Source organism: Sinocyclocheilus rhinocerous, unplaced genomic scaffold (assembly GCF_001515625.1).
Source record: "Sinocyclocheilus rhinocerous isolate Xijiao unplaced genomic scaffold, SAMN03320098_v1.1 scaffold1043, whole genome shotgun sequence".
Taxonomy (NCBI): Eukaryota; Metazoa; Chordata; class Actinopteri; order Cypriniformes; family Cyprinidae; genus Sinocyclocheilus; species Sinocyclocheilus rhinocerous.
The window spans coordinates 1-13345 of record NW_015642610.1 but is presented as its reverse complement, the minus strand read 5'-3'; the positions used below and the strand labels follow the sequence as shown (position 1 = coordinate 13345).

Below are 13345 nucleotides of genomic sequence, written 5' to 3'. Positions count from 1 at the left end.
TTTAAACTTATTGGAAAATATTAATTTATATCACTGCTGTGAACTGATCACCACACAGAATATGAAGAATATCAAAAACTTTAGGAGTCAGCTGTCCACAGCAGTCCTTAAGATATCAGCACAATAACACACTCAGTAAAATATCATCTAATTATCGTTATCGATAAAATCCCAGAAAATATTGAGATATATTTTTGTAAATATTGCACACCTATAATATATTTAACGTTTTGTTTAGGAAAAAAAATAAATAAATATGAGAATTGCCCTTTTTTCCACTTGAGCCTCTGCCCCACAAAATGTCTGTGCACGTCCCTGATTTCAAGTATACTTTAGGTACACTTGAAATATCTTGCATTTAAAGACCAATATTATTCAAAGATCATACAATCCTCATTAATAGTGACAATAAAGCACATTTTATGCTTAATATTAAGGAATGTGCATTGTGCACAAGTATTACTCCAAATAAAGTTAATTATAATTTTTATACCAGTAAGTCTCTAGCGATATGTCAGTAAATATGTAAATAGATTTTAACTATACTTAGCATGAAATAAATGCATTTTAAATATATTACTTTTTTTTTTACTAGGGAGGGGATGTAGCTTCCTCCAGCTTTAATGTTTATTCTTTTGTCTTAAGTCCACCTGTCTCATCACGCGGGACCCTGTGTGGTCCATTTCCTTGTGACATCAATCACAGAGTGCTCCGTCTGTGAGCAGCGCATTCGCACATCTCAATGGATTTAGTGTTTATATTACATCCTCTCTGTTTTCTCAACATGTAAGGCCCTATTTAAGGGGAGGTACAAAAACAGGGGCTACCACTGCAAATGTTACACCCAGCCGTGAATCACATGCACTGAATGATGCTCAACTGAAGCTGTATAAGGGGGGTGCAAGAAGATCATTCAATCCATTGAGTCCACAGTGCATCTATTCAGTAGATAAAGGGCACCCCTAATGAATTAAACACGAAACGGTATAAAACAGACTACCATAGATGCCAGTCCATGCAATAAAACAGAAGAACGACTCGGCAAAACCATGTTGAATGTGTCTAGTGTACAATAACTATAATGTTGGCCAGCGTGGGTAGTAAGAAACTACATGTCATTTTGGTATTTAGTCCAATTACAATGTTCTTTTATACACTCTTAAAAATAAAGGTGCTTAAAAGTTTCTTCACAGTGATACCATAGAAGAACCATTTTTGGTCCCACAAAGAACCATTCAGTCAAAGGTTCTTTAAATAACTCTCTCTTTCGTACCTTTTTATAATCTGAAGAACCTTCTTTCGCCACAAAGAACCCTTTGTGAAACAGAAAGGTTCTTCAGATGTTAAAGTTTCTTTATGGAACCATTTAGACAAAAAAGGTTATTCTATGGCATCGTGAAGCACCTTTATTTTTAAGAGTGTATGTGTAATTAAATTACAGACACTTTTTGTTGATTGCATATTAATTGTTACATATCGGGTAATAGCAATAAATCCATTCATAATTTACTGGTTGTGGCCATACATTTTAAAAACTCTGTCCAAAGCCAAAGCCCCCCTTTTTATTTTATTTATTTTGGTCAAAATAGTACAAAACATTCTTGTGTGTAAATACACAATCCAAAAGTAGATTAGATTACCTAAAAGTGTCATATAAAAGATAATGTTACTGATTATTTCAGTCATATCATTTGGAATCAGTGTCAGATAACCCAACACTGCAGGCATCATGACTAACTCCCTACATGCAAAACTAGAGACCCTAAAGTGAGAAGGGACCTTCACATCACTTAAATTGCCCAGGTGAAAAAGAAATATATTTAAATTGTGCTTTTTCAGACATACTTACTATATTTAAATTATACTATACTAAGTGCATATTAAATGTATTATTTTGAAACAACTTTAAGTATATTAAGTGTATTTCAAGATATGTTTAAGTTGGATTTTAATCTATTTGTAAAAGCTCAGATATTTTAATAAAAATCTGAGAGATTTATGTCCCTCCGATGAAAGAAGATTCACCAAAGATGTTTATGTTTCAAAAAGTTGAAATCGCAAAAAAACATCGCTAAAGTAATCCATATGAATTGCGTGGTTTCCTCCAAGTGCCCTAAAGAGACACGATCGGTGACCGCTCTATATAATACTGTTTAAATTTAGACTTATATTCACATTCAATAGACATTTGCACGCACATCATATTTTATATACCTCTCTGTCTGGGGTGAGCTCATTATCATACGAACCAATCAGAGCCGTTCAATGGCTCTGGACCCAATCAGGTTTAGTCAGTGTGTCGTTTGAATTTAAACACAAGTTTGTTTTTTGTTTTTTTCATATATGATTTTGAAATCCTTGTGGGAATTTCAGAAATATATATATTAGAAAATAAAGGCGTCAAGCTTGAACAAATTTATAAACACCTAGCTTATTACAATTAATGTATCATGTAATGAACAACAGCCTAATCAACCAAAGTAGCATAACCTTTTAAGTAAAACTGAACAACATATTAAACAACATATTTTAAATATCGCAATGCTTAATAATAGTTGACAAACGTTTGTACATTGTAAATGTTAAAAAATGTTTTCAAAATATTGTACTTTTCCAAATATTAAATTTATAAATACATATATATTTAAAATATAACCATGTGTAGGCCTACGGCAATATAAAGTACATTAAAAACCCACTAAAAGTGTAATCATTTTGTTATGTTCTTACACACAGTAGACATAAATATATACTTTAAGTAAGGGTAACATAAGTATGTTTTCTGTAAATACACTAAAAAGTCACTAAAAGTATGCTTGTGTTTAGTATATCCCTTAAAAGTGTAACTAAAAATATATTTATTAACATAGTATTTCTACTATACTTTTTAGAAATATACTAATAGTGTGCTTGTGTTTAGCATATTCCTTAAAAGTGTAACTAAAAATATATTTATTAACATAGTATTTCTACTATACTTTTTAGAAATATACTAATAGTGTGCTTGTGTTTAGCATATTCCTTAAAAAGTGTAACTAAGCATATATTTAATACAAAAGTACTTCTAGTATACTTTTTAGAAATATATTAAAATGCAATTCAATATATTTTTATTGCACTTCAAATAAGCATGTTGGGAATACAAATGTATTATAAACATACTACTTGAATTTCAAGTATATTTTTAATACATTTAATACTACGTCTTTTTCACCTGGGTGATGTGCGTAAAGAGGAGTGAAATCACAGTTTGAGTTTTGGATGACAGGGGCTTCGCGAGCGCGTCCCATCTCAAAGCCCCTGTGTGGGGAGGAGCCCCGCCGACTGTTGTTTTAACTCAATGGGAGCGGGAGGAGAGACACAAAGCGCGCTGAAGACCCACAGTAACCATGGAAGCGCAGGAGAATGGCCTCTCATCCGCAACCGATATAAATTGATTTAATGTTATCATGTTTATAAACGATTACATCTGATGTGTTTATTATCACGAGAGGAAGAAAAAAAAACTACCAAACCAATCTGTCATAATTGGCTGTGGTCGCAGGAAAAGTGTATGCTATGTAGGCTACTAGAGTTTAAAGAGCAGCGCGCTGTGACCATAAAGCCATAAGCAAATACTGTGACACAAGCAAACGAACATTTTAAACTGTAAAAACTGTTTAAATTTAATGTTTCAGCCTTTGTAAGAAATAGCTTATTAAGCGTCCATTAAGCGTCCATCAGGTGCAAAAAGGAAAGAAAATCAGCAAAAGTATAAATCAAATATCTTAAGCAGATTGAAATGTTGTAAACTGACCGTTACGCTTTGAAGCTCTTGTGTCGCACTGACCGGGCTATTTCACTAAATTGTTGCACAAAACAAGTGACGGCCATGTAATGTGATATATAAGTTAGCTACTTACCTAACACTTTATTGTAACACTCCAAGGCAAACGACAAAAGGTCCGGGATAGATTAAACCGGTCAGCGCTGTGTCCGTCAATCGGATGATAAATACATCGTGACAATCGCACTGCGCTTCCACTGTTCCCGCACAGAAGTTGTTCTTGAACAGCTCAATCAGTTTGGGCAAGAGAGGGTTTTCTTACAGGACGCTGCATGGATTCTCCAGTCCATGCGGTGCGAGTGTGGATGCGCGTAAAGCTCGACATGCGCTGCCATGCAGTCCGTTAAGTGCTTGTCCCGTCTGAACTAGTGGACTTGGGTAGAGAGCCTTGTTTTTTTCTGAGCAGGGATGTGCTAATCTCATTAACCTCCGGGCTTGACAGATCGAGGGAACAGCTCCACCCAGCGATCTGTCTTCCTCCGGCGGAGAGGCTATTTGGGGAGGTTGGCGAATGCCGTTTCTAAAATCAACCTGTGGCGCACCGCTACACTGCAGCTCTCTGATTATTCCCACAAACATTTCATACGCGAAACACCCATGATTAGACAGGACTTTCACGTGCCACTTTAATAAATCAGCCTTGATTTAACTCTTACAGTGCACAAAATAAAAGGGTACACCCCCTCTGAATAAATACAAAAGCTGTATTTTCTTAATAATCACTAATACAAATCCAAGAAAAATGGCAAAATTGAAATGTATTCAACATATACTTAATAAAAACAGAGAAACATATGTCACAAATATCTGTAAAATATAAATTAGCCAGTTTTGTTTAAATGGATTGCAGAAATGAGTAGCCTACGCCCTATATTTAATTCTACAAATGTATAATATTCTAGTACTTAGTATGTCCTCCATAATTTTAAGTATACTGCTCTAAACCTTCTTGGCATTGAGTGTACAAGTTTATGACAAATTGTCACATCTGTCCACTCCCGGAGGACGCCCTCTAAATGCCCTGGTCTTTAATGGGAAGCATTGTTTAACTCGTCTCTACAGAATCCCCTACAGGTGCTCAAGAGTGTTAAGATTTGGTGAAATACATGTCCACTGAAGGATTTTTACCTTCGGAGAATGCATATTGTCATTGTCATGTTGAAAAAAATGTCCAAGAACGCACGGAATGATGAGAGAGCATCTTCTGTTTCAAGTTTTTGTTTTACATCACACTGTGGTGTGTGATTTCATGACAGCATTGATAAAGCACAACTCCCTCACACCTTCAGCACTCATACAGTACATCCCTATATAAGAGCTTTACTACCACTGATCTTCACTGTGGGAACCAGGCACTTCTCACTATACTCCTCCTCTAACAACACCATAACATTGTGGATGCCGTTAGACCCGAAATGATTGACTTGGTCTCATGAGACCAGGGTATGGATTCCCAGAAATCTATAATTTGTAAATATGGGCCTATCAATGTACATTTTATATAGCCTACCTGTACTCAGTGGTGTGCACAGACCTCCGGAGGGGCAGGGTTATGCCAGTAAATACAAAAACATGAACAGAGATACAAATTTGTAAAGATCTCACATTATCAGAGATCCTATCAAATATAATATTTGTGTGTGTATATATATATATATATATATATATATATATAGCCTACACACATGATGTTTTAGTGTGCTGTTTTAGTGCACTGCCACATATTGTTGTTAGGGTGTTTTGAGTGGTTGGTTGCTTTTGAACAGTTAGGGTAGGTTAGGGTCCCTCACATGGTTTGCAGCTTGCTGTGAGGGCTTGTGTGCATTAGTGATGCTGATAGCTACACCACTGGTTCTTCACAACTACTGACAGGGTCACCCGTGGACAGGTCTCAGCTGAGATGCCCGACAAAGACAAATCACTTGATTCTGGACAACAGAAGATCGGCCCCTCAGGTTATTATGCATTTGGTCTATACAAATACTGAAATCACTGCTATACAAAGGCATGTCCACATAAATGATAATGATTAGTGAAATTCATTTAAATATAACAACCTTAAGTCTGAACTTCATAATAACTAATAATTATAAAAAAGCATAACAAAACTGTAATGTGCATAATAAAATCTGTAATGTGCTTATTTGTATATGTAAACAGAATGTGCACAAAAACTACTGCTGCCAGTCAATTGCAGTCAATTATGAGCTCAACTATTAATAGTCCCCTGTTGCAAACGTAATAATAATAATAATAATAAAATAATAAACATCATTATAAATAGCTACCTGAAACTGTTGATGATGTAAGGGAAACGCGGAGCGATGTCTCTGTGTTGACGTGGCTTCTCTGTCTCCACTCTCCAGTAATTTAGCAGCTGAAGTAATGAGGCACATAGCGGAAACTGGAGAATGCCATAATCACTAAAGTCAAGCGGACCACACTCGTTTCTCAGGTAAACCGCAACAAACTGATAAACAGAAGATTAATGAGTGTTTGTTTATTACCTAAAATCGAGCTAGATAACCAATGACCGTTTGTTGATATAAAGTTTGATTAGCATCAGTAGCACGAGACCATTGACCCTGTTTAATAAAGAGGATTTCAAGACATTACATATTATTTAATCACTGACTGATATGTTTACAGAAATTGCGGTAATATTCTGCATACTAAAAGACTATTTATTTAGTTGTTTTCCAGATGAGATATTGTAGTTTTGTTGCGTAACTCTGGCTAAAATAATATGCTAACTGAGATAAGTTACTTAGCTTTTACGTTTATAAACCTTAGTAGCGTTACGTGGTTTTATTCAATAAGCATATCCGTCTAACGTTTACTTCGTGTGCTTAAAAGACGTTTGGTCCGATGTCTTTGTTGGTTTCTTGAATTTAAAACGTGTATGTAAATCTTGTGAAGTCTTGTTTACATGCTAATACAAGTGTAGCTGCTAGTCAGCGCTACCTGCGTGTGCCAGGCCACGTAAGCAACAGTTCACATGAAAAGCTAGTTAATATATATTTATTTATTTTATTTTATTTTTTTGGTGTTTCAACGAAGTAGCTAGTGAAAATTCCTAAAATAGCTTCTGTCAACATCGGCCAAGGTTCAATTCGGTCTTATCAGCAGTGTTAGCTGTTGCAGAGTGCCTCTACAGTAGGCTACTAAGATATCCATCCATATTACTGTAAATTGTTTCCACACCTCAACTATGCGGTTTCTTTTAATCTGACATAGTAAAAGAGAATCCAATGACCTCAGAACCAACAGACATAGCAACAACACGCATGTCCAACAAAACTTAATTCATCTGCCTTTTGTTCTTTTTACAGTGAAAAATGACTGGAAGGAACCAGCACAATGGTTTCCAGTTTGCAACCACAGTGCAGCCACCCACAGGTAGTTACATGTCCGCTTTTGGAAACAACTCAGAGACTGACTACTCGGAGGAGGACGGAGAGACCTTTGAGCTGCGGTCCAGAGGCAAGGAGAGGCATCGCAGGAGCACATCTACAGATTGCAAGGATGATTTTGTCTACTTGATAAGGGACATAAAAGACGGAGATACGCTGATCAGTATTTCTCTGCAATATTTCTGTACTGTAAGTAAGAGTTCCCTTGTTGTACTCTTTCTTTTTCTGCTTCAGTATGTTTGTAGAAATGTGACTGGTATGATCAAAATCTTATGTAAATATAAAGAATATTGTTGTGTCAAATTATGCTTGAAATCTAGAATTATACTTGTATCTAGAAATACAATCTAAATGTATAAAGTCCCCCTGCAGTCACTAATTTTGTCCCTTAAAACTCACATTTGATAATCAAAATTACATACTTGAATGTTTTTTTTTTCCCCCATGAAAGTAATTTATTTGTGTCCTAAAATGGCTTGGTTGTAACTCTACACCCTTACCTCATTGAACATAGGTGCATCTATGAATATGGAAATGATTTCCTGCCTCCATTCATTTTCACCAGCTCGAACCTTCTCCACTTTCCCTTAGTTAGCAGAAGTAAATGCTGTGGTAAAAGCTACACAATGGCAGTGGCAATCTTGGATTAATAGTTATCGCTATGGCATTCATTGCCATTTTGAGAATGAATCCATGTGTGAATGTATTCAAATTATAGCCTAGAAAGTGAGCAAAGAGCACTCCCTAATAATCACAGTAAAGCTGTCACTCATCTTAGTTCATTGCGATCTCACAAAGTTATATTCAGTAACTGCACAATTAATCTCTTATTTACATTGTGTCTACACCTTGTTTGTTATACTCTGCAATGGTGTTGACTGATGAATTTGCATATGGTCTTGGTTTATATTGAAATCATCCAACATTTTTCTTTACAAATCCTCAGTTTGTACTAACACACTTCTAGCCACTACTATGGCAGATCTTTGACTTTCCAACTGACCGTCAAGCCATGCTGCAAAAAAGCCACTTTTATGAGGATTGTGGGCTTTCCTCGAGTTGTTGGAGCTGTTGATGGAACTCATGTTCACATCAGTGCTCCAACTGCAAACGAGTAGACATACCAATAGAAAACAATTTCTAGCATCAGTAACCATTTGTGATAATTTTGCACAATGCAAAGCATTTTATAAAAATACATTAAATATTAAAATATTTCAGTGTCTTAAATTATTTTATTGTAGTTACATTAAATGATTAGTGTTGTGCTGCTGTGACTTCACATGAGCAGGCTCACTATTGGCGGTTTCAGAGGTCGAGGGCAGCCATTTTGGTTTGACATCATTGTAGCCCTTAGTTTGCAAAACTTAATTGTTACCTCAGTCAACACTTAAGAATCAGTCTTAGGCTGATGATACACGGGGCAACTTTTTGAGCAATGTTGCCGTCAACGGGCAACCAGGTGAGACAGGGCCCACGACTGATCTAAAGTATCCAGATAGAGCAATATTTCTTGGGCACTTTTCCATTGAGAATGGGTAACAAATTTCTATCTGAATATTATAGATTGGTCGTGGGCCCTCTGTCTCACCTGGTTGCCCGTTGATGGCAGCATTGCTCAAAAAGTTGCCCCGTGTATCATCAGCCTTCGACGTTACTAAAAGTTGCTTTTAGCTTCTTTATAAAGGTCTCCTACTCTTAGAAAAGTCCTACTTGTAACTAAGAATTTTTTGATACTTGAGTCAAAACTTAAGACTATTCTTAAGAGCATTTCTGATCAATTTTATGCATATGGCCCCAGATAGACAACATTAAAAACTTTATTTGGTTGATTTTCTTCACAGGGGTTCTTTAAAAGTAAGTATTAAATGAAAATTCACCCAATATGTATTCTAAATGCATGTTATAAGTCTTATTGTGAGCTATACACTACTTACATTTTATCATGAATTTCATTTTATAATTTTATCATGACATGACAAAAAGTCTCAAAACAAAAAATATTATACAATGGATAGTTCCCACTCTAAATTCTGATTGAATGAGCCACATTAAAAGCTGATGTAAAATATATGTTGTAGACATTCCTGTGACGGGCCACAAGTTGAATTCTACATTAACGTCACATTATGATGTTGCCTTGCTGCTGTAAACAAATTTCTGCTTCACATTACACCTCATAATAACAAGTTCTTCCTGATCTTGTTTGGGACACATCTAGCTCTGTTTTTCCCCATTACTCCATGTTTCTTAGTTCTGACATGTAAAAACGCAAAGCAGTCCTGCCCCCACATAGCTACCCAAATATATCTAATGTTTGTAAGGTTGTTGTCAGGGCTTGAACTGATTGTGCTGATTTTCATTCTTGTTCTGATCTTCATTCTTCTCATCTCAGGTTGCAGACATAAAGCGGGCCAACAATCTTCTAACTGAGCAGGACTTCTTTGCACTGCGGTCCATAAGGATCCCTGTGAGAAAGTTTAGCTCATTCACAGAAACTCACAACACTGCTCCCCATAAAAGCAGCTCACCCAGTGGTACTCGCAGAATCTCTGAGATCCCGATTTCTGGAGCTTCCTTGGACTCTTCATCCTCTTCCTCATCTGTGGACAGCGTGGAGTGCTTCCTGCAGGAGAAGGACAAGGACATTCAACTTCTCGTCAAGTTATCTGCCCCTTCCAGGAGCAGCCTGAGCGAGGTTGTGTCCTCACTGGAGCAGCCGCTTTTGGGAGATCCCGAGCGCAGACCAGCCCAAAAGAAAGACCCATACTATGGTGCTGACTGGGGAATGAGATGGTGGACTGCAGTTGCCATCATGTTGGTTGTGGGCATTGTTACACCTGTTTTTTACCTGTTGTACTATGAAGTTTTGATGAAAGCAGATGTTAGCCACCATACTACCATTGACTCTATCAGCCTAGGACCAACACAGCCAGCTGCTGCTGTGTTTGGGTTACCTGCCTCTCACCAAGACCCTCACCTACAGTCTGCTGCTAAACAGCAACATTTTGTGAGGCATGAAGAGAAAGCATAAAGGGGCTTTTAAATCACCAGGGAATTAATTTGGAGGCATTAATGGAAGGTATAAGCAGAACCACATTTTAAAAACGATTAACAATGCGTGTGAGGATCGAGTAATCAAGAAATGATTCCAATCCTGTCAGCTTTTTCTTTGATGCATTTTGCACAGTTGATTGCTGGTTTTGTTGTGTGTGTCACTCATGAGCCAGTGTATATCTCTGTACCTCTATTAAGCTTGTAGTTTGCATTAATGGCAAACAGCTGCCACCATCTGGTTGTCAGGGAAATAAACACGGTAATTTATTTTAGAAAATGTACAATCCAGATTCAGTATTGCAACTGATAGTAATACAATTTCTGGTTTTAATTTGTAAACTTTGCTTGTAAAAAAGAAAAACAAAACTTAATGGAAGGATAATGGCTTCCTGTTTTTTTTTTCCTTCTAGCAAGAACACAGGGATGATTTGTAAAATATTCTCAAACATGTTCAATTCCATTTAAGTAGCAAAGATGTAAGCATTTCTTTGAAACATGGAGTACAGTGATTATGTGCCTTCATCCTGTAGATGCAGGTTGAAAATAAAGGAATTATATTTTAATATCTGAATCTCTTAATTATTTTTAACCTTTTAATTTTATCATCATTTAGCTTAAATGATACCAGTTTAGACAATTATCTATATAATTACACTGAATCTTATTTTTATACCTATAAAACACTGTGCTCTTTGAAGACATTAAGTGTATGAACTAAAATTTTGTGCTTTTATATTGTACATGCATATTAGTAACCATAGTAACTTGCTCTCTGAAGATAACCTGCTCCGGAGCAGTGTGACCTACTGATGAGCCTTCAGAGGGCGTGACAGATAGCGCACAACATTATTTAATATTACATTATGTAATATAGCCTATTTATTTATATATATATATATGTGTATGATATGTTAATGATGAAGCCCTAATATAAGTAATAAATTAGGTAATATCTTATTCTAATATTGTTATTATATTTATTTTATTGCCATATACAACAGTTATCTGTATAAATTATAAAACACTATGACAAGGTAATGTTTAATGTATTATATATATTTATTACATTTTATATTATCATCTCACACATGGATCTACATTTTCTATAATGTCTAAATTCTAAATCAAAATACATATCTGATATGACTTAATATATAATTAGCATCAAACAAACAATATTATTGATATTCTCAAGGATTAAAGATTAAACGAAAAAAAAAAAAATGATTGCACAACCATCAATTAGGTGGCGATATGCACTAAGCATGTAAACGACCATTGAACAAAAGAAGAAAGAAACAGCATGGCACGCTTTTTCTTAGCGTCCGTTTCCATAGTGACTCGTCAATTCGTTGCTCTGTTGAGAATGTCTTGAGTCTTAACCAGGAACATACTCTGAGTTGAATGAACCTACTCCCGGACGCGTTTTTGGAACCACATACCTTGATTAGGCAAGGTTTGGGGTTAATCAACCGAAAGTTCAGGGTTTAGCTGATGGTAAGTTAACCGTGCTTTCTGGAATACACCCCTGAATGGCAGGTGCATAGGATATAAATATTAGTAAATAAATTGGACAATATGTTTCCATTGGTAGAAAGCGGCTTATAGCTTTGCACAGACACATTTGGTAGTGATGTCACACCAGTCTCATGCTTAAGCATGCAGTGTTATAGTTAGACTAAAATTTATATAAAAAATGTACATTTCTGTGGTAATGTACAACATGCTACAGATGCGGTTGATGAAGAATTATTTAACTTGAAATATTGCTATTAGTAAAAGCTTTTACCTCTTCAAGCTCTTCATCAAATTCTCCTTCAATTTCTTCTTCCTCCCCTTCCTCATCAACTGCTTTCTTCTCTCCCTTTGCTTCATCCTCCTCATCTGATTTTACATCTCCCTTCTTCTCAAGTTGCTGAAAAACAAGCACGAGACAACGGCACAATTCAAAAAAATATATCTGTTTGCAGTAAATCAAGAAGATGAAAAAACATGTATAATGCAGTTCATTATAAGTTCATTTACGTTTAGTAGGTGATGACCTATAACGTGTACCCACATCAAGTTTACTTAGCAATTCCTCCTTGTCCTTACTTGAGATCTTTGCATTTTTCTTAGTATCTGTAAATATTCAAATTATTTACAGGTTATTCAAAAATGCGGTTTGTTTAAAGAGGGATTCTGCATTTTGTGAAATTACCTATTTTCCTCCTAATTATCTTCTTTTGTGGCTTCAGCTCCTTTGGAAGACGGTTCCAATCTACAAAGCAAGTCTATAATTTGGCTGAAATCAACCAATGTAAATGGTACTCAAGTGATTCCTGTAATACCTGGTGTCCAGATGTCATCTTCAATTCTTTTAATTTCTCTTGTGTATTTTTCCTTGTACTTCTCCACATCTGTGAATTATACTGGTGAGTACACTGGCAAACACTTTAAAGCAGGAGATCAATTTCTTTTAACTTCTAAATTTTTGACTTTTCTTGCTTTAACAACACTGTAAAAAATAAATAATAATAATAATAAAACAATCAAATAACAATAGCAACTATGTTCAAGGTTAAACTATCCCTAATCAGTTATACTATTTCACTTAAACATAGGGTTAAATAGATTTAATGTCTGAAGGGCAGTGCTAAAACACAACATTGCCCTCTGTGCTCTTACACATAGTCATCTACTTTTACAATATGATAATCTCAGAATTCCTAAGTTTCCTAGTAGGATGCAATAGGTATTTATATGTTACCAAAATTAAATAAAGGCTACCACTCACCTCCCTTTCCTGCATGGAGTTTTATGTTAAATGGGAGGTCTTTCATTCGTCCTCTCATCTCTTGTTTCAAAGCTCTCATATAGTCTTCATCCTCTCCAGCTTTCAAAGGCCCTGGTTTATATTCAATTTGCTGAAAAAGCAAGGTGGTGTAATGCATTTGTCTAAAACTGGCACAATATAAAACAGTCAGGGCTTTCTGGATAATAACTACCAAACGTAACTGAAGCAGATTTTAAAGTTCAGAGGGGAAAATAATAATAATAATAATAATAA

At 35.7% G+C, this 13345-nt stretch overlaps 2 protein-coding genes and 1 pseudogene across 2 annotated transcripts; 1 reads left to right on the top strand and 2 right to left on the bottom strand.

Moving 5' to 3' along the window:
* Positions 1-4199, bottom strand: part of LOC107756242 (G-protein coupled receptor 98-like) — a 130433-nt pseudogene extending 126234 nt beyond the window's left edge.
* A 1943-nt stretch (positions 4200-6142) lies between these two features.
* LOC107756288 (lysM and putative peptidoglycan-binding domain-containing protein 3-like) lies at positions 6143-10652 on the top strand. The gene is made up of 3 exons (XM_016573313.1): positions 6143-6281; positions 7159-7428; positions 9635-10652. The coding sequence occupies exons 2-3, from the start codon at positions 7165-7167 to the stop codon at positions 10271-10273; spliced, it is 903 nt and encodes a 300-aa protein (XP_016428799.1). The 5' UTR covers positions 6143-6281; positions 7159-7164; the 3' UTR covers positions 10274-10652.
* A 1397-nt stretch (positions 10653-12049) lies between these two features.
* LOC107756241 (DNA-directed RNA polymerase III subunit RPC7-like) lies at positions 12050-13229 on the bottom strand. The gene is made up of 5 exons (XM_016573278.1): positions 13073-13229; positions 12627-12695; positions 12497-12556; positions 12356-12417; positions 12050-12211 (listed from the first exon to the last, which is right to left on the bottom strand). Exons 1-5 carry the CDS (start codon positions 13227-13229, stop codon positions 12050-12052), a joined length of 510 nt encoding a protein of 169 aa, XP_016428764.1.
* Between the last annotated feature and the right edge of the window lie 116 nt (positions 13230-13345).